General features: G+C 38.4%; 1 protein-coding gene and 2 pseudogenes across 1 annotated transcript in view; 2 read left to right on the top strand and 1 right to left on the bottom strand.

Annotated features, from left to right (window-relative positions):
* CDC73 (cell division cycle 73) overlaps positions 1 to 22,088 on the bottom strand; it is a 93,139-nt gene that overhangs the window by 3,781 nt on the left and 67,270 nt on the right. Inside the window, exons 12-16 of the mRNA XM_086345375.1 lie at positions 18,230 to 18,265; positions 17,843 to 17,930; positions 9,668 to 9,829; positions 6,291 to 6,391; positions 276 to 417 (exon numbers count right to left, since the gene is read on the bottom strand). Of these exons, the coding sequence (XP_086201501.1) occupies positions 276 to 417; positions 6,291 to 6,391; positions 9,668 to 9,829; positions 17,843 to 17,930; positions 18,230 to 18,265 (529 nt within the window). The remainder of the gene's footprint in view (positions 1 to 275; positions 418 to 6,290; positions 6,392 to 9,667; positions 9,830 to 17,842; positions 17,931 to 18,229; positions 18,266 to 22,088) is intronic.
* Positions 12,017 to 13,227, top strand: LOC147356976 (calponin-2 pseudogene; annotated as a pseudogene).
* LOC147356975 (nucleosome assembly protein 1-like 1 pseudogene) lies at positions 13,913 to 17,432 on the top strand (annotated as a pseudogene).

The following is a 22,088-nucleotide window of genomic DNA, read 5'->3' as shown; positions in this document are numbered from 1 at the left end:
GCCAAATCACAAAAACAAGACCAAATCTGAGTCTTTGAACTCAGCTTTAGTATTCTCTCTACTAAGCTTTAAGCCCTTTCTCCCTTTGTTTCCAAAGTCAATACAACAAAGATACTTTGCTAATTACCTATTTTAGATCAACATCAAATTAAGCAATGTTTGAAAGGGGAGCTGCGGGATATGGTTCACAACTTTAAGGAACCTAAAATACAACTGAGAGACAGGAAAACTACTGCAGTAAAGCAGAAGTAAGTGCATTTTAGGATCATGATTACCTATCCAATGTTTCCCAGAATCGTAAGAAAACTGGTCTGTCCAGATGACGTTTGTGATAGCTGAGTTCTAATACTGTTACGTCCCATTTTTGAACATTTGGGTCCAGACGAACTTCATCATATTTGAGATGGAAGGCTTTAACTAGAAGTAGGAGAAATAATGTTCTTTATTCAAACTGTAATCAACATTATAAAAATATTTTATAAAGGAATAAAAAACCAACCACAGACAGTAACCAAAAAAACTTAGAAAAAAAAAAAAAAGTTCAACCTTTCTTCTACTGAAAAAGCTTCATTACAACCTAAGTGATCTCTAAAATAGAGGCTAAGCACTATAGTATCTCCCAAAACATTTAATTCAACAAAAATTTACTGAGGCATATACACGTCAGCCACTGGGGACTGCAATGAAGAATGAAATAAAATGTGTATGATCCAGTGAAGGATAATAAGAAAATGCCTACTCACATAAAGCATGATAAAGGTAGTAGAATATCACAGAAACACCAGAGAGTAGTTTACCCAGATTACGGGATTCAGAAAAGGCTTGGATAGGTAGGGTGGCATAAGAATTAGGCAAACACAGAACAAAAGTGACCCAGTTAACAGAAGAGCACGTTCAAACAGAAACTGGTTTAGTTTAGAAACTAAAGAAATTTAACAAAGTTGTATCATGCAAAGTAACACAGGAAATGGATGAAGACCACAGAGGTTCAGAGCAATGTTCGTCCTAAAGGTCACATTAAGGAGCTTGCATGGTTGCCTAAGAGGCATGACGACCCACTCTGCAAAGTGTTTCAGTTCAGTTCAGTCGCTCAGTCATGTCCTACTCTTTGCGACCCCATGAATCGCAGCAGAGACCACTGATACAGTATAAAACCTAGAGGAGAGAGAGCGAGCTCTGCTCTACTGGGGAGAAGAAGATACACATATGACAGGAAAGATTCAAGAGCATGTTCAAAGAGAAACTGGTTTAGTTTAGAAACTAAAGAAATTTAACAAAGTTGCATCATGCAAAGTAACACAGGAAATGGATGAAGACCACAGAGGTTCAGAGCAATGTTGGTCCTAAAAGTCACATTAAGGAGCTTGCATGGTTGCCTAAGACATGACGACCCACTCTGCAAAGTGTTTAGCAGAGACCAATGATACGGTGACTGCAGCCAAGAGATTAAAAGACACTTACTCCTTGGAAGGAAAGTTATGACCAACCTAGATAGCACATTGAGAAGCACAGACATTACTCTGCCAACAAAGGTCCGTCTAGTCAAGGCTATGGTTTTTCCTGTGGTCATGTTGGATGTGAGAGTTGGACTGTGAAGAAGGCTCAGCGCCGAAGAATTGATGCTTTTGAACTGTGGTGTTGGAGAAGACTCTTGAGAGTCCCTTGGACTGCAAGGAGATCCAACCAGTCCATTCTGAAGGAGATCAGCCCTGGGATTTCTTTGGAAGGAATGATGCTAAAGCTGAAACTCCAGTACTTTGGCCACCTCGTGCGAAGAGTTGACTCATTGGAAAAGACTCTAATGCTGGGAGGGATTGGGGGCAGGAGGAAAAGGGGACGACAGAGGATGAGATGGCTGGATGGCATCACTGACTTGATGAACGTGAGTCTGGGTGAACTCCGGGAGTTGGTGATGGACAGGGAGGCCTGGCGTGCTGCGATTCATGGGGTCGCAAAGAGTCGGACACAACTCAGCGACTGAACTGAATGATACGGTATAAAACGTAGAGGAGAGAGAGACAGATCTGCTCTACTGGGGAGAAGATACACATATGACAGGAAAGATTCAAGAGGTAATTAGCAAGTGGGACACGGTAAGAAATGATGGGACATGGTAAGAAATGATGAAAAAGAAGAAGAACTGGAAGCTCTCTAGAGAAGGTGACCTAGAAATAGATATTTACTTGATATAAAAAGAGTCTAGCAAAGATCCTGAAAAACAGGATTTCGGGCAGAAGCAAGCTCAGAATGCCCTACCCAAGAACAACTCTCTGTAGGCAATGTCCTACGTGTAGATCCTACTCAGCCATGGTAAAAAAAAAAAAAAAAAAATTCTGAAATTTATTTCAAATGTGATAATAAACCACTGGGTAGTTTGAACCAAAAAGGTGAAATTATTTTCACTTTCAAAAGCTATCTCTAGGGAGATAAGAGACTCCAGGACAAAACTTCCCAACAAATGTATGCTGCCAAGGTTGACAGGTGACCACAAAACACTGACTCTGAATCTTCCTCTTTGATCATCTATCTGGCTGGACCATCCTCGGCAGTTTATCACTGTATCTGCAATCAGTTTATCATCAGTGGAGTGTTAGTTTTACTTGTGCACATGGAGGACGTTTTGCTTTTCTTTCCGTTTTTTGCTTTCTCTTCCAACATTCAAGATATAAACATTACTATCACCATTATGATCTCTAGTATTAGGAGTTTCTAAAGAGAAAAATGATTGACTGTTAATTGTTTTTAATAGCTCTTTATAGACTGCTTGTTCCATATCATTTGCAGGCTTACTGGCTTTTGATGTTAACAAGTAATCAAGGTCTAATTCTTGATTAAAATACAAAATAAACCATTTGTGACCCTCCAATGGCCCAAAAAACACATAAACATTATTGCTAAAGTATTTGCTTTTATACATAAAGGTCTCCTCACTGAGTATATTATTTATTTTGAATTTAATTCAAATTAATCAATTTAAACCAATTCATTAAAGGGACTGTATGTTATGGATTCAGAAAAGCCATTTTCAAAATACTTATTATATATGGAAAAAATATTTGTTTCTTTAAATTTTTAAATCAAATGAAGTCACTATTCAGTATTCTCTGCTTATTACACGTTTCTCTTTTCTGATCTTCTCATTATTTGTTTCAAATCATTCTTAAAAATACATGAGTTATAATTTTTTAAATGACTTATTTAAAGTCACAAGGGCCAATAATCCCCTTTACTAATTTCAGTAGATTTAGTTTACATAGCATTTATTTTTTACATTTTGTGTATTATTTACAGAATACACAATTTTTAAATTAAAACTGAATATCAGAGTTCAAAAAGTTTATGTCACAAAATGAGGAAACAGTTTCTTTCATCACACAAAGTATCTTATTAGCATGAAGCAATGGTGGCAAGCAAACTTATCTTTCTTATTCAGAAAAAGACATAGTTTTTAAGCCTCACCCAAAATAGAAGAAATAAGATTCTTTTATATATAGACAGTTATCTGGGAGTACTAAAGCAAAACTTTACAAAATTTGTTGTTGTTCATTTTCTGCAAACTGCATGACTGTTGTCAATACATTTTTTGCAGAAACAAAAAAACAGAAAAGGTGCTCTCATATAGCATTTTGGTAGATGATGGCACGGAAAATGACAAAGGGACAGAATAGAGAAGATTATTAAATCAGAAAATTTTCTCAATGATAACCAAAAAATTTGAAGAAATTGTCACTTAAAAATCTTGGACTTGAAGCCTAAAAAACAGTATTTTTAAAAATCAGTATCAAGCTCAAATTTCTCATAATTTTGAAAAGATTTTATTTGGCAATTTTATAGAGTTTAATATTTAAGATCTTCTCTAAACCTCTGTATTTTATTATGCAGCACAAAGAAAATACATTTTTTCACCAAGTACCCTCAGTTTATCCCTATGCTATACAGATATTATCATTTTCCATGTAGATTGGGGGAAAGGTGAGAAGCTAGAACAGTCAAGAGTTAATTTACAGCAAGCAGACCAGCTAAAAGCTGGAGATGACATATTTCTAAATTTCTGGCTTATGCAAATTATTAAAAAAACTGAGGAAAAGAACAGTCTGGGGAGGATGGAGAACGTAAGACAACAGATTCCTCTCGGAAGAGGCAGAGTCCAATGCACCAATGGGACTTCACAGGGAGCCACCTGGTCATCGGTGAGACAGAGAGGCCCATACATCAGCCAGAGACATAACTTAAAACTAAGGACAGAGATGGTGACGGGAAGCCACCAGATCTCCTCGAGTGTCTATAATTAAAGCAGGAGAGAAGCAGGAACACAAAAATGTCACTGATGTCACTGAAAGCCAGAGGAAAAATAGCTAGAGTCTGAATAAATTTAACAAGCCCTCAGAAAAGAACATTTTAAGAAGAGGAAATGGATCAAGAGTAATATTATAAGGAGACCAAAAGTAGCCACTATCTGGATCCCTGTGGGAGCGGTTCAGCAGGTGAGCAGGAGAGTACCACCACAGCTGCTTGTGATCAAACAGAAAGCGAGACAACTGTTTCAAAGGCTTGGCTGTGGAGGGAAAGAGGAAGCCAGAAGAAAAGGTGAGGGAAGAGGAAAGGGTTTTTTCCCATGTGTTTAGATGGAAGGGCAAGAGTACTTTCATTTTAAATGCTGGTTAAGTAAAGAAGGAAGGTTTAAGAGAAAGAGTAATTCATGGAAGAAAATCATAATTGTTAACTTAAAAAAAAATTCTCTAAGTCCTTATCTAAGTTTTTGAAGACTAATGATCTGAACAAAACCACAATTAAAAGTTATGTTCTTAATGAAATTTGGAGAGTATTTTTATCTTCAAGACATTCTAATCACTGTTTATTACAGTACCAGTCAACAAGGCAAGCAAGTAGGTAAAACACAACAAAATTAGTGTTCAGTGACATTTTGCTTTCATTAAAATTCCCACTCTCTCTGTATCTTTGACTTCTATTTATCAAATCTGTGCATTACTCAGGTTTTGGAAATAACAAAAAAAAACTATCGTCATATTAGCATTCATTTTAAAAACTGAATGAAGGTAGGAGAATGATGATTAAAAGCTTTCAAGCTTGGGCAGTTTTCGGCCTCAAAGAATGGTGGCACCACTGACAAAAACTAAACTGCTTTATTTAAAACAACAAACAGCTGGATTTCACAGTAGCACAATCTACATTCAAAATAACTAAAGATGTTATTTCTAACAAACAAACTTGTTTCATGAGGACACTTTTTAAAACATGATTTTATTACTGATACTAACTTCACTGGGTACTCAAATTAAATAATAATTTGAATATCCCTACGAATAAAAGGGCTTCCCTGGTGGCTCAAATGGTAAAGAATCTGCCTACAACGCAGGAGACTCAGGTTCAATCCCTGTGTCAGGAAGACCCCCTGGAGAAGAAATTGGCAACCTACTCCAGTACTCTTGCCTGAAGAATTCCACAGACAGACAGAGCAGCCTGACAGGCTACAGTTCATGGAATTGCTATGCAGTCAGACTTTAATTCTTCTACTTTTGGTGTATTAATAATGCCAAAATATGACCCACAAAAGATATGATACATGAAATTTACATATTTAATAATAGGTGTCTACAAAATGCTTCCCAGTGCCATGCTCTTTTCTGTGCTGATGACACGAGACTCAATGAGTCAGACCACGCTGCTCACATCCTGGAACTAGCATTACAGCCACGGAGGACTTACAATACAGATATAAACATGAGGTCAAGTCAAGCAACGAATGTTACCATGAGATCACCAGTAGAAAGTAAAGGCTACTTCCAGGACGGTCAGAGGAGGGGGTTCCCTAAAGGAGAGAGTAATTGGCTGAGATCTGAACAAACAGAAAAGGGCCACTTCTGCTGCAACCATTTCAGACAGCGGGAACAGCAGCCAACAGTCAAGTGGCATTGTTAGTTCAGCAAAAGTCAGCCTATTTAAAGACTGGCTGTATGTACATGCAACAAGATTAATGATTTCTAAGCAACCTACGAAGTAATTATTGATGTTGAAACATAGGCAATAATTCACTTTTAGATATAAATACACAGAAAATATTAATATTCCAAAGAAGACTTTTAAAATATTTCACAGGTGTTTAAAAGTAAAAATATATGGTACTTAATAAGAATCCTTTGATATACACACCACATGTACAGAGCCATAGATGGCTCTTTCTCTTAAATAATAAAGCATTTGTTAAATTTATTTTTAAATAATAAAACATTTCTACATTAGATAGGCAGTAAAAACAAAGAGAATCTTACTTTTAGCAAATATGTCAACTGGTGATCCATCAGGCAAAAGCCACGGCCAACCTTTGAACTGCCAAGCAGGACCCTGCACAAAAACTGCTACGACCCGGTCCCTGTTAGCAGAGAAGAGGAAAGGGAAGAGTGGAAACTGAGTAGCTCAGGCATTCTCAGTTACTACAACCCTTAGGGAAAGAGTCTCACCATCACTCCTGCAGTGGAGTCTCCTGTCCACATGTCTGTGAGGGAAACCACAGTGCTGCATGTCCACCATTCTCTTTATGTTACAGCAGTAGAGAACGTTAACGACTGCTATACTCCCCATGCGTTGTTTTTAACACCTAAGTCATTTAAACATAATTACGTGCACAGTCCTTACATGAGATCCTTTCAGAATTTTATCTCTGCCTGATCTATATTAGTGGGCCTATTTTTCTAAATGTAATAGGGAACAATAGTGTATCTGTTAATTGAAAAAGTTGGTTTTAAAATAAAATCATTTAAAATTCAAACACATCTTAAATGTTTCACTTTAATTAAAAATAGCATAAATTACAATAGTTCAGTATTTTGAATTCACTATTCACTAAAGCTCCAACACCTTATTTTGAGTTCTTCTGATTATCTGGAAAATAATCTGAGTACAGAAATCACCTAAACTTTTAAACTTTTTCGATTGTTTTACAACTATTTCACTCACTCTGAATTCTCTACTTTGTGTGTGTGTGTGTGTGTGTGTGTGTGTGCGCACACGTGCGTGCTAAAGCAACTTGTTTTTCCCAGACATTTAACTTCCTGTTCCTAAAAAAGCACAAATCTCTTTCTGGGCCCTACATTTCATTAGTTTACAAAGTATTAATTAACTTGAGAAATTACAATAAAAACAACTACCATGAACAGTTTAAGCCTACAACTAAAGAAGTGGAAGCAAAATCATAACATTAACAGTAATAACCAACATTGTAAGATTTACTACAAGCATTCACAATGTTCCAGTGCTGGTCTACACAACCTATTCATGTCTATACATTTAAACTTCAAAATAATCCTGTGAGGTAATCTATTACCCCTATTTTACAGAACAGCAGAGTATGCTGGAGAGCAGGAGGCAGGACGTGGGGTGGGAGGAAGAGCGTGGAGAAGAGGAGGGTGTGGAGAGAGAGAGGAGGAACCAATGACTGACCTTGTGCACCAGTCATGCTACCGTCCTATACGGGGACTGATAAATCATGACAACAGCCAACTCACTGTTATACTGGAAAACAGTTTTGACCTCATGACTCCCTTAAAGGGCCCTGGGAATGCCCAGAGGACCACAGACCATACTGTGATAATCACTGCGTTAGATGGAGACTTTACGCATCCAAGGGAATATTAAGCCAAGGTTACCTTCAAGTTAAAGACCTACAACAACATAGTTACTGTGAAAAACCACAGCTTAAAATTCTTAACAGCTCAAAATTTCTTACGGTTAAAATTAAATCTTAAATTAAAAATTTCATAGGATGTATGCTCCACACTGCCTAAACCATCTTTGGGAATGGAGCACACTATTAAATGGCCTCTCAATTTTATGACGTAACTTGCAGCACACACTAGTTGAAGGACAAAGGTGCCTGCTAAACAAAAGGGAATTTGTCAGACAGAGGTCACCCAGATCCTTCTGTGTCTCACAGGGTCAGCAGGGAAGCAGGATAATAAAAATACTACTCCCAGTGAATTCCCAAAAGGACAATTAACAGAAAAGAGAAGAAGAAAGGTAAGGAAAATACTTTCCCTAGGTTATGACACTGATGGCCAGGGCCCAAGCTAATATACAATAGCAGTACAATGCACAATGACGGCACTTGCACACACTGCATGACCGTTTCCTGCAAATATGTGCAAACATACAAATGACATAACTTTCTACTTATTACAAGTTTTAAACACACCTGAAATTCTCATCTTACACTTCATTTGTAACTCAAAGTATCTCTGTTAGGTACTAGGACAGAATTCTAATATGAGAGCCCTTAATTCTTCACTAAAATCTTTAACATACTAGTATTCTCACTGGCTTGATTTTCTAATATCTGAAGACTAATGAGTATGTCAAAGGTAAATTTCAGCTAATGAGTCAATGTGTTACACTCTTAGTATCAGAGAAATGCACACTCAGACTGTGTATTTTTATTCTGGCTTAGATTAATGAAATAATTTAAGGTAATTCATGTATCTGAATATATAGGCACTTTATATTATAAATAGCTCAATATTTTATTAAAGGATATTTTAATTCAATAAAAGAGCTGAACTGGGATGATGATGCTATTATTTTCATTAAATTATCCCCTCACTATAAAAGTAACAATGCTTTCACTTACCATTTCTTTACCAAGGAAAATTTGAATTCTCCAAATCAAAAATCTAAAATATAGGCCCTCTAAAACATCAGTCTACTTGTTTTGTTCCAAAAGCTGATCCAGAATAAGTGGACAAGTGGAAAGACTTTTTACTGTTTTCCACAAGTTTATGCTTCTTCTTCAGTTCAGTCACTCAGTCGTGTTTGACTCTTTGCGACCCCATGAATCGCAGCACGCCAGGCCTCCCTGTCCATCACCAACTCCCGGAGTTCACTCAGAGTCACGTCCATTGAGTCAGTGATGCCATCCAGCCATCTCATCCTTTGTCAGTGATGCCATCCAGCCATCTCACCCTCTGTTGTCCCTTCTCCTCCTGCCCCCAATCCCTCTCAGCATCAGAGTCTTTTCCAATGAGTCAACTCTTCGCATGAGGTGGCCAAAGTACTGGAGTTTCAGCTTTAGCACATTCCTTCCAAAGAACACCCATGACCAATCTCCTTTAGAATGGAGTGGTTGGATCTCCTTGCAGTCCAAGGGACTCTCAAGAGTCTTCTCCAACACCACAGTTCAAAAGCATCAATGCTTCTTCTTATAGACATCCAAATTATATTTACTTAATACTAGAATGTTAACCGGAGAAGGCGATGGCACCCCATTCCAGTACTCTTGCCTGGAAAATCCCATGGATGGAGGAGCCTGGTAGGCTGCAGTCCATGGGGTCGCAAAGAGTTGGACACAACTGAGAGACTTCACTTTCACTTTTCACTTTCATGCATTGGAGAAGGAAATGGCAACCCACTCCAGTGTTCTTGCCTGGAGAATCCCAGGGACAGGGGAGCCTGGTGGGCTGCCGTCTATGGGGTCACACGGAGTCGGACATGACTGAAGCGACTTAGCAGCAGCAGAATGTTAACATTATTGATGACTAAATTAGATACTAACACAGGTTTCAAGGATAGAATTCAATATCTCGAATTCATGATAAAATTTGGTATTTGTTAATTACACAAAAAATGAAGGACTACATAAAAGCATCAATTAACTTACCAGTCCTGAGGCATTAGTTTAAGGGGCTGGTCGACTACTCTGTAAGGAACTGTGACACTAATGGCAGTGCCCCCCGGTTGCATCTGGTCTTTTCTTCTCTGAATTAGAGTTTCATTTTCTCGTTGGCAGCCTTGTTTCTTCTTTTCATCTGATGGAACAAATCTTTTAAAAAATAGGAGACAAAATGATTCTACAACAATCTTAAATGAGAAAGAAACTGTACTGTGAAATTACTTTTAAAATGATAGTTTTAAACCAAAAACATTATTTTAAAAATAAACTCACTCTGCATGTACAGAATATGGGTCTTTCCTTTACACGCCAAACAGAAGTCAAGCTCGCCAAACAGAAGTCAAGCTCACTTACGTGAGAGGTCGGTGTGTGTGAATCTCACATTCAGACGCAATTTGTTTGTGTTGCTGTGACACTTAGCATCCCCATGGTTCCATACACAACCACACTAATCCTTGATTTCTCAAATGCTAATAAAAGGGAAATTTTACTATAAATCAAAGATCACTTGAAATGGAGCTGATGTGGCTAGATAGAGATAGGTGATTCAATCCATCAAGGAGTGTCACCAAATACCCCTTTCCACAAGGTAACCACCATGCCCACCAAGATACAGAACATGTGCAACAGACCAGAGAAATTTCCTCCTGCACACTTCAGTAATCCCTACACTTCTTCCCTGACAGGCAACCACACAACTCTGCTTTCCATCATCACAGGTGACTTCTAGGAATTCTATATATGGAATCACACAAGAATGTACTCTTCCATGCCTGGCTTCTTTCATTCAATTTAACATTTCTGACATTCATCCATGCTGAGGGGCAGACTGGTAGTTCATTCTTTTTTACTGTTGAGCAAAATTCTATTGTATGACTCTGACACAATCTGTTTATACATTCTCCTGTGGTATATTTGGGTGGTTCCAAAATTGGGGTTATTACAAATAAAGCTACTATAAACACTCTGGTATAAGCCTTTTTACAGACATATGTTTTCACTTCATTCTCTTACATAAATACCTATGAGTGGAACTGTTGGATCGCAGGATATGTTTAACTTTAAAAGAAACTGTCAGAAAGTTTTTCAATGTGGAATAAATTATAAAGAACATTCTAAAGGCATCTCTGAGCTCGCTGCTGCTGCTGCTAAGTCGCTTCAGTCGTGTCCGACTCTGTGGGACCCCACAGACAGCAGCCCACCAGGTTCTCCCGTCCCTGGGATTCTCCAGGCAAGAATACTGGAGTGGGTTGCCATTTCCTTCTCTTGCTAGCTAGCAAGAAGTAAAGAATCCTTGGGCCAGAGAACTGAGTAAAGAATGGAACTCAAAAAGGTCAGGATAACACTGCAGACTTCAACCCATGGAAGGCAGTGGCAAACTAATTAAACTTAAGTTTTGTCTCTTATTTCACTAGACTCTTGGAAGAAGAAACAAATCCCATATTCTGCTCAAGGTAGAGAATCTAACAGAAATTCCTTCCTTCATAAAGTTAGGACTCTGGGAGTTCAGTATAATGTAAACCAGAAATAAACCTACTGCCCACCCGTTTTCCTAACCTCATCTCAGCCCTAACCAACACCCTGACAACTGAAAGAAAAATCAAATCTCAGAATTGTAAACTGGACCTCATTTGGATTTAAAGCAAAAATTAACAACCCTGACCACAGTGGTTGGTTCAGAAATACACCTGTTACACTGTACAAGCCAGGCAAACAGGATTTAATCCCAGGATTTTTGCTGGAATTACAGGGAAATGAGCACTGTCTCTTTGTGGTGACTGGTAACTTGGAGTTTCTGATACGTCATCTTTGCCCCTGAAGAAGGAGAACCTGCCTAAGAGATAGAGGCACCAACTCCTGCTTATTTCATTTAGCACTGAATTCAACTGTGTCAGAAGCCAGGACTTTTCAGTTATGTTGAGCCAATTATTTTTTACAATAAAGCTACTTTGAGTTGATTTTTAATACTTAACACAAAAAATTATCTAACAAAAACAACCAGAACTGCACAATTGCCTGGATGGATATCTGCAATCTGGAGAAATATTCTGACATCCACCGACTCTACCATTATTTATTTATTCCACTTAACATTCTATGACTATGAAGGAGTATGGATAATATGATTAAAGTCACCAGTGTTTAAACAAGTAACAAATCTCTAAAATAATTTCCTTAGTATAATATAAAATGCAAATGAGATATCATTAGACAAGTTCCAGATTTTAAGTCTATGTATCATTTTGAAAAATGAACAATTTTATCAGTATTTCCCAGATTAAAAATACAGTTTTCCTTTCTTCTAAATAAAAGAAGTTGAAATTTGTGTGGGAAAAAAACAAGCAATAATATCTGGTGTTAAAAAAAACCTCAAACTGAGAATTTAACGTGAAGCTATCGATGTTGGATTGCGTATGCCACCAGGTGCTTATCAAACGCAAAAGCAAATCTTCGCCCGCCAGCCATGAGCTCCACGCACTTCAACAAGGGGCCCTCCCACAGGCTCTCGGCCAAGGTCAAGAACCAGCTCCAGTCCAAAAACGACCCTGGAGGAGGTGGAGCTCTAAAGCCAGATTGAGGACTGACCAGCCTCTCCATCAACCCGGACTTCCAGAAGGGTCTGAAGGACGGGACCATCCTGTGCACATGCATGAATAAACTGCAGCTGGGCTCAACCCCTGAGACCAACCGCTCCATGCAGAAGTGGCACCAGCTAGAAAACCTCTCCAACTTCATCAAGGCCATGGTCAGCTACAGCATGAACCCCGCTGACCTGTTGGAGGCTAACGACTTGTTTGAAAGTGGGAACTTGATGCAGGTGCAGGTGTCTCTTTCTTGCCCTGGCCAGGAAGGCCAAGACAAAGGGGATGCAGAGCGGCGTGGACACTGGCATCAAATACTTGGAGAAGTAGGGGCGAGACTCTGATGATGCCACCGTGAAGATGGGCCAGTGCGTCATTGGGTTCCTGTTGGGCACTAACAAATGTGCCAGCCAGTCGGACATGACCGCTTCTGGCACCAGATGGCATCTGTATGACCCCGAAAACCATATCCTGCCCCCCATGGACCACTTGACCATCAGCCTCCAGTTGGGCACAAATAAGTGTGACAGCCAGGTGGGCACGACGGCTCCAGGGACCCGGTGGCACATTTACAACACAAGGCTGGGGACAGACAAATGTGACAATTCCTCCATGTCCCTACAGATGGGCTACACGCAGGGTGCCAACCAGAGTGGTTAGGTCTTTGGCCTGGGCTGGCAGATATACGACCCCAAGTACTGCCCTCAGGGCCCAGTGGCACCCTCAGAGTGCCCCCTCTACTACAGCAGGAGGAGGGCTCCTGAGACACCCGTGTGGGTTGTCTTCCCACATCATTGCCCTATCTGGGTTTTCCTGTTTTTTGTCTTATTTTATGTCAGAGTGCTACCAGTTAAGAGTCTGGGGGAAAGGGAGAAAGGCCATAGCCAGATGCATGTGGGGTGGGGGTTCCCACCAGGGCAGCTCCAGGCATCAGGTTTCCCAGCAGACTTTGGGCCAAGCTGTTAGGTCAGGGAGAAAAAGAAACCCAGGCAGGGAGGGGAACTGGCCCTGAGTAGCTTCCGGTTATACCTACCCCACTTCTCTTTTTCCTGCCAATCAATCTGTGGTTTCTGGACCCACAGAAGTTTCAGGCAGTTTTAGTCAAACGAAAATACATTGTTCAGGGGAGTGTGTGTGTGTGTTGGGGTTGGGGGGGAGGGCGGCAGGGGTGGCAGTGATGCTGACAGAAGGTCAGACCATAGTCCCAAAATATTTTAGGTCTCATCAATTTCCCGAGGACCCTCAGACCACCAATACTGGCCCCTCCCAGGGGCCTAGTGGGGACACTGAGGCCCAGGCAGGACAGTGGAGTTCTGAGTGCTTGAGACAAAGCCGGCCCCCGCTCCCCTCACTGCCCAACCAAGTACTGCACAGGGACCCCCACCCAGAGGCCCCCACAGGGATCAGCCCCTTCCCAGGAGCCCTGGGACCAAGAAATAATGTGAAATACCAACTGTGGACCAAAGGAAATAAAACCTCTTTTGGGGGCGAGGCGGGGAAGCAAATCTTCGTTCTGGAACTCAAAGAATTTCTACAAGAAAAAATTCCAAGGAGAACAAACAGAAATCACAAAATGAAAACAAAGAAAACCACTAAATGAACAGTTAAAAGACAAAAGAAAAACCCCTAAATCACAAGGAAACAAGGTATCATGAATGAAACAACAGATAAAAGAAAGCGATTAGTAAGGACTTCCAATGATGCAGCCATCAAAGACCAAACTTGTGAAACAAGCCTGCAAGTATGTAGAGGGAAAAAGAAATTATTGAAAAAAAGGCAATGGGGAGCGAAGGAGCACCAAAGATTTGAAAAAGAACTAAACAGAACCTCTAAAATAGAAACAATAAGACATCTGAATTTTAAAATGAAATGAACAGACAACATCACACTAGGAGATAGCCAAAGGAACAGACAACTAGAAGTTAAATCTTCAGAAATGATCAAGAATGCAGGTGACAGAGAAACAGAAGGAAAGCAGAGCTGTATAACAGACATATATGATGAAATGAGAAAGTCTATAGTACGTCTCATTTAAGTCCCAGAAAGAAGAGAGAAACAAAAAGGGAAGAAGGGGAAGCAAAGAGATAATGTCAAAGTGCTAAGAAACAAGACTTTGTGAACGGATGAAAAACAAATCCACAGATTCAATTCTGATGAATCCCAAGGAGGGATATGTAAGAAATCTACACCTAGGTATAGCAGATAAACAAATTTACAATGACCTTTAACAAGATAAAGCAGATATCCTTCCAAGTACTGATTATCACAGCTGACCTCTGATCATAAAAAAAGTAAGCTATTATAAAGATGGTGCAATGACATCTTCAATGTAATAAATCAATTCCTATACAGTTTTCCAAAGTGGTTGAAGCATTCTGCACTGCTGTGGCAGCTGGGTACATGAAGCATTCATGGTCCAGTGTGAGCTTCAGACTGCTCTCCTGCCTGCTCTTTCCCAGGCCTTAAGTAGTCCCCCATATGCATGTGCTGAACAGTGTTCTACTGATGCAAGGGGAACTCTCGGTCTATCTCTGGAGCACGCCCTCTATGTAATCTTTCCCCGCTGGAACTCTACCCTATGCGAGGACCGTCATAGCCAGAATCACAAGCACCATTCAACCAGTTTATTTTAAATAAGCTCACGGGCCCAGTGAAACTTCTCTCAAGATCATGTTTATAAATGTCAAAGCACTTAATACTTCCATAATAGAACCTTGATTTTGTTACTTAGAATGTTAAAGGTGAGGGCAGGATTTATTTTGCCTCATTTCATTTACTTACTGAAGGGCTAGAAAACTGAAGAATCCTCAGTTTACATGAAACCAAACAGAATCTATGCCAACATGAGCTATGGGATACAGCCAGTACTATAATTGTGTGGAGGAGGTTTCAATTATGCATTAATTACATAGCAAAGCCTCAAGCTGACTCAAGCTGTAGGGGAGATGTCAGTTGCAATGAGGTGTTAAACAATGAAGGGAGTGTTTTAAACTCAGAAGAAAAATTAGGCATGATCTATCCAAAGAAGGTAGTCTGTTAAAATTCTTTGCTTTCTTGGTAGGAAGGCTAAGGAAAAAGATACTAAAATTTACTTTGTGACTTCTATGTACTAATTACTACTTTTATTATAATATTTTAACTATTATCAAATCTATTTCAAGAGATGGGCAAAAACAATTATGTTTCATATTTGCCCAGCTGCAGAGTACTTGAGGAACTGTAGATTATTTAGTAATCCACAGCACTGTCTCAATATTAAACTCCACAAAAAACAAGCCTAACAAAATATGAGGAAATAAAACCTAAAAATTCCTTCTTTCCATATTGTTATTGGAAAAAAGGTCATTGAAAATTTCACTCGTAAGTATTAAAGAAAAAATACCAAAGATACACTTGCATGTGCCAGTTACATAGGATTTTATACAGCTATTTAAGTCATTGGCACTTAAAATTCAATTGTGCATCTATTAAAACCTAGAGTCAGTAAGTATTACAACTTATTTTGCTACTCATTTTTAAGTTGTAAGTTATCTAGAAGCAGCATGATTTTCTTTTTGAAGGTTGTTTTTGTTTCTTTAAGAACTGTCATCTTTATTTTACTGAGAAAGTTAAGCATCTGGAAATTTTAATACAGGATATAGGTTTCCTCTTTGCTTCTTCAACCAATTTTTACTAATTAACGTCTAGGTTAACAAACTATGGTCCCCTTTCTAGCACCATCTGCTCACGGCACCACCTCTTGCTCCTCCCGCCACCCTGAGTCACTGCCTGCACAGCTCGGGCTGCCTGGCTCCCCGTGCTAGCCACCGATATTTGGCATTTGTACAACACGGCAGATATCAACAACAAAGAACAGTCTGAACTTGATCAAGATTTGGATGATGTTGAAGAAGTAGAAGAAGAAACTGGTGAAGAAAGAAAAATCAAAGCGTGTGAGCTGACTGTTCAGATGATGCAAAATCCTCAGATTCTTGCAGCCCTTCAAGAAAGACTTGATGGTCTGGTAGAAACACCAACAGGATATATTGAAAGCTTGCCGAGGGTAGTTAAAAGACGAGTGAATGCTCTCAAAAACCTTCAAGTTAAATGTGCACAGATAGAAGCCAAATTCTATGAGGAAGTTCATAATCTTGAAAGAAAGTATGCTGTTCTTTATCAGCCTCTGTTTGATAAGCAATTTGAGACCATTAATGCCATTTATGAACCTACATAAGAAGAATGTGAATGGAAACCAGATGAGGAAGATGAAATTTCAGAGGAGCTAAAAGAAAAGGCCAAGATTGAAGATGAGAAAAAGGATGAAGAAAAAGAAGATCCCAAGGGAATTCCTGTTTTGGTTGACCATTTTTAAGAATGTTGACTTGCTCAGTGATATGGTTCAGGAACATGAAGAACCTATTCTGAAGCACTTGAAAGACATTAAAGTGAAGTTCTCAGATGCTGGTCAACCTATGAGTTTTGTCTTAGAATTTCACTTTGAACCCAAGGAATATTTCACAAATGAAGTGTTGACAAAGACATATAGGATGAGGTCAGAACCAAATGATTCTGATCCCTTTTCTTTTGATGGACCGGAAATTGTGGGTTGTATAGGGTCCCAGATAGATTGGAAAAAAGGGAAGAATGTCACTCTGAAAATGATTAAGAGGAAGCAGAAACACAAGGGACGTGGGACAGTTCATACTGTGACCAAAACAGTTTCTAATGACTCTTTCTTTAGCCCCTCCTGAAGTTCCTGAGAGTGGAGATCTGGATGATGATTCTGAAACTATCCTCGCTGCAGACTTTGAAATTGGTCACTTTTTACGTGAGCATATAATCCCAAAACCAGTGTTATACTTTACTGGAGAAGCTATTGAAAATGATGACGATGATTACAATGAAGAAGGTGAAGAAGTGGATGAGGAAGGGGAAGAAGGAGGAGATGAGGAAAATGATCCAGACTGTAACCCAAAAAGGATCAAAATCCAGCAGAGTGCAAGCAACAGTGAAGCAGGATGTCTGTGGCCTTGAGGATAACCTGTACTGATCGACCTTCTGCTTCCCTGGAAAGGATGAATTTACATCATCTGACAAGCCTATTTCAAGTTTTTGGTTGTTTGTTTGTTTGCTCATTTTTGTTTTTGCAGCCTAAAATAAAAATGTCATATAATTTAAAAAAAAAAAACAAACACCAACTATGGTCCCCCCTCCTCCCTCTAGGGTATATACATCAATTAATCTAAAGTACGTTTTACTTTTCTGGTTCTTTCCTGGAACTTGGAAATGAGGAGAAGACAACCTGAATTTGTTTTACAACCCCTTCAAGCTCTCTAGCCAAAGCAAAACAATTCATGTTAAAAATTAAATGATAACCTTTTCATTAAGACTTTAGTCAGAGTTTCTATAGTTTTCCCTAAAGGATTCAGATATAAAAGAATATATTCTGTTTTTGAAAATTATATTTTAGACTATCTGCAAAGACAATAGCACTGAAATTGAATGTTTGTTTTCTCAAAATAAGAAATACTGAATCAGTAACTAGTAATTCTCAACAAAAGCTCCATGTCCTACAAAAAGAACAGTTTAGCAAATTACTTACTTCAGGTCCTGGAGAAGGTCCTTTGCATTAAGCATGGTTATTAAAGAGGTGGTAGCTGCAGGAATTATGATAATGGGTGTTCGAGATCCTATAAAGACAGAATTTTCAAGGTACCAAATAGGTTATTTAAAGGAATTATAGTTACTTTCATAATTAAAAAGTAAAAGCCTGCAAATTTATATTTTTCACTCTTTTGAGCTAAAAGCTACTTTAAGCAGCAGTGATATTCAGACTAGTTAATGATCAGGACAGCTTGAGCACTAACCACTCAGAATGGACACCAAACACAAACATCCGCTACAACTGCATGAGAAGGCCATCAGCCCTGGTTGTGTAAGCAAGAGCTTACTTTTTAAAGCAAGTTTAGAGTCACATGCACAACTTTACCTTTCTTCTGATTTGGGGGAGGTCTGGCTTGAGAAACTGTAAGAAAAAAAAAAAATCCAAATATTTGAGTGTTATAAAAATCACATTCTTCTTTTCAAACTTACAAAGCAAATAAGGCCAAAAATATTTGTATTTACACGACTCATTAAAATTTTTTTTAATGTACTGCAAGTTTCTTAAATAATATGAAGCTATTTCTCTGCTTCAGAAAATCACTATAGTGCCTCAGCAGTTCAACAATCAGTAGTTATAAACAAAGTGGATATATAGCATTGCTAGGCACTGAGAATCTACATTCATAGACGTTAGGGTCCAGAAAAGGAGGCAAATAAATAATTTCTGAATTAACTGATTACTCTGTGATAAATATAAAAACACAGAGTACTACAAGAGGATATAAGACTGGGAGAAGGGCTGGGAAAGGGAAATGTAATTAACCTCTGTGGAGGAAAAACAAAGATGCTACCCCAGTAACTAAGACCTAAAATATTTATCTTTATCTCTCTTTTCAAAATTTTTTGTTTTTATTTTATTAGCAATGAGTCATGTGAAGGTCTTTTTTCTGGAACTGCCCATATTATCAATAATTTTGTATATTATAAAAACATGCATATTCATTTCTCTTTATTATTTATATATACAATGGACTTTATAATAAATAAAAACATTTGTTGGCATAATAATGGTAACATCAGTCTAGTTCAAGATGAACATATTTTAGGATAGAAAGTGCTGCATGTTCAATTTTCAGTATTTATTCATACAATAAATTTTTACTGACTGCCTTCTATGTGCCATGTGCTGTGCTAGAATTAATTTTTTAAATCACAAAAAATAAAAAGTCAACAGTTTAAAATTCTAATTCAACATCAGTTCTTCGACATACCACTTTTAGAGCAAAGTACACACATCTTTGGAATATGTTCTATTTCAAAAGCAGTAAAATGCTACATTTTAACTAGTACTTTGTTCTCCTTTGTATAGCTATTTGATTATGATAAAACATTATGGAGTCCAGAAGTATGATCTTGTAGCCACAGAAAGCAAAGAAAGATAAAATACAAACACAAGTTCACATGTATATTTATCAAAGTGTTGTCATCTTTCTTTTTGCTGAGAAACAGATACTAAAACTTTCTTAAATTATTTTTAGAAACAGGACTCATGGATACATCAACATGTAGAGCAAGACATTATCATCTGCAATATAATACAATCTCAATAAACACGTGGAATTTGACAGAGAGATAAAGGAAAGGTGGGATGGACAGACAGATGTACAAACTGGAGACAGGAGTAGCTAGGAGAACGAGTAAGGAGAACAAAGCAATCTTTGACTGAAATATCAGATATACTAAGGAAGCCCATAATGGACTCAGGAATATAAAGAAAGATTCATTAAAATCAAAGCTGAGAAGACAGAGTTAGAAAAAGATGAAATATAAAAGCTCACATGTTAAAAATAAACTTTAGATGTTTAGCAAAAAATAAATAAATAAATAACTACAATTAAGGACCAAGGCAGGGACACAGTGATGAACATGCTAAGGATGAGCTTGATCTAAAGGCAGGAGGAGCAAAGAGTGGAATAATGCTGAGTCCATGAGGAGCATGAAGGAAAAGCAATAGCCTGGAGTCGGAGCTTGATTCTGTCTCCATTCTGCCACTTTCTAGACAATGACCCCCCCAGCACACTGAGATGAATGCCACTCAGCATCAGCTGTCCTCAGTCATAAAACAGAGACAATAATTTCTACATCTTGATTCTGTTGTAAGACTCATAAGAACAACAAAGCAAGTTAAGTTCTTCTCCAGATCCTGGGCATATTTACTATTTACCGAACCTCACAGCCATGGCCGATGCTAAATGTACTGCAGCAGAACCGCCACAACCAATGCCTTCAGCAAACACCATAACTGACCACTGACAAGCTGAGAACAGGCAATTACTGTTGCTGTACTTGCTTCCAAATAGAATTATATTTTCTCCTTAAGTATTCAGAGCCTACGTACAGGGCACTCTGCTAGGTTTTTATTTTTATAATGATAAATAAAACAAAAATAATCCCTGCCCTCAAAGACCGTTCAAGTAAAGGAGGGGAACCAGACGATAACAAAACAGACAAATAAACACATAAAAACAAATTTGAATACACAATATTAAGGAACAAAATGAATGTACACTGATATTAAAGTGTCCTTTAGACAGAATGCTTAGAAAAAGCCTCTCAAAGGAAATGGCATTTCAGCTGAGATTTGAAGGATAAAAAGGAGCAAACTTGCAAAGAACAAGTGAAAGAACAGTCTAGATAAGAGGTAGGAATGTGGGCCAATGCCAAAGGCAGGAAGAAACTGTCGTGCTTATGGAACTGCAAATGTGTAGACAGGCAAAAGGAAGGGTGCAGGACAGGAGGTTAAAAATATATGTAGGAGCCAATTCATGAAGGGCCTGCTAGGTCATGTTAAGCTTGTATTTAAATTCTGTTAGAAAACCCTGTAACTTTTAAGCCAGAAAGTGACATAATTTGATTTTCATATTACACTTTCTATAAGGGAAAAATAGTAATTTTAGTTAAGAGGTAAAAGGGAGACAACCAAAACAAAAAAAAAGGGGGGCGGGGGGACAACTGTGTAAGCAGCAAGCTCAGGATGATCACCAATATTCTACAGTGGTGCCGCCCAAATTAAATGTGGTTAATTAAGGCAAGGGTTCTCGGTAAACTTTCCAAGGTCGACTGAATAACATGCAATAAAAATGAACAGCTAGAACCCTGGCCATGCACCTGGATGCTGTTAACAGTATTGGACTCTCAACTCCTATCTGTATCTTGTTAAGGACCAGAAATAAACAGGTCAGGGACTAATACTTCAAGATGCACTAGTCTAGAGAAATGATGGTAGCTCAGACTTGAATTGTGGCAGTGGAGATAAAGAGAAAATAGATAAATATGGAATACAGAAAAGGTAAATTTAACAAAACTCACTGGCACATTAGATGAGAAGAATAAACAAATATGAGGAATAAAGACTAACTTGTTTTGGACTTAAGAAACAGAGTTGATAGTGGTGTCATTTACTTGTGAAGAAGCAGAAGAATGTGAAGACCTTGTGGGGAAAATATCAAAGAAAAAAGGTTTTAAGCCAGTTTTAAGATACCTATGGCACATCCAAATGTTAAACAGTTAATAAAAGACACCAGAGGTAAGAAGAACTGGAGACACAAATTTGAAAACAATCAGCACATTGATTTAAAACTATGGAATGAGGCAATCCACCTACATTCTGAAGTGGATGACTGAAGAGCGTAAGAAATGTGTTTAAAATATACAAAGGGCTAATCCCCTCTCAATCTCACGTGCAGATCTTAAGACAGCAGATAAACTAGAGCTACAGGGTTATGGGTAGTCACCTGCCCACATCAGCATATCTGCAAGACAGAAGTAACGAATGAAAGCCAGAGAAGTGACTTATGTGTTGTCACTTATGCAAGAGGCAGCAAGAGCAGGGATGTGTGCAGGAGATTTAATCTGGCTAAAAAAGGAAATGACATTAAATTCCACTACGGAGCTTATCAAACGCTTGTGCTTCTTAATTCACTGGAAAACATGTGTCTCTTGTTAGTTACATTCCCTAAATGAATGTTTAGAAATTAGGAATGATTGTAAACACTTTAAAATACTACATTTACCCAGGGACTTGCCTGGTAAAACTAGTGCAAAGTATTTGGTGAAAAAATAAAGAAGAAAGAAACACTGAACAAAAATGGAACATCATCCCTGAGTCCCTTCACTGAAGGCAAAAAGGATAGATGGTTCAGTCCCTATTTCCTAATAATTCAAACTCTACCTAACAAACAACA

The sequence above is a fragment of the Bos grunniens genome, chromosome 16 (assembly GCF_055505025.1).
Source record: "Bos grunniens cultivar Pamir isolate PY7600 chromosome 16, Bosgru_T2T1.0, whole genome shotgun sequence".
Lineage (NCBI taxonomy): Eukaryota > Metazoa > Chordata > Mammalia > Artiodactyla > Bovidae > Bos > Bos grunniens.
This window is presented reverse-complemented; position numbering and strand designations above follow the sequence as displayed.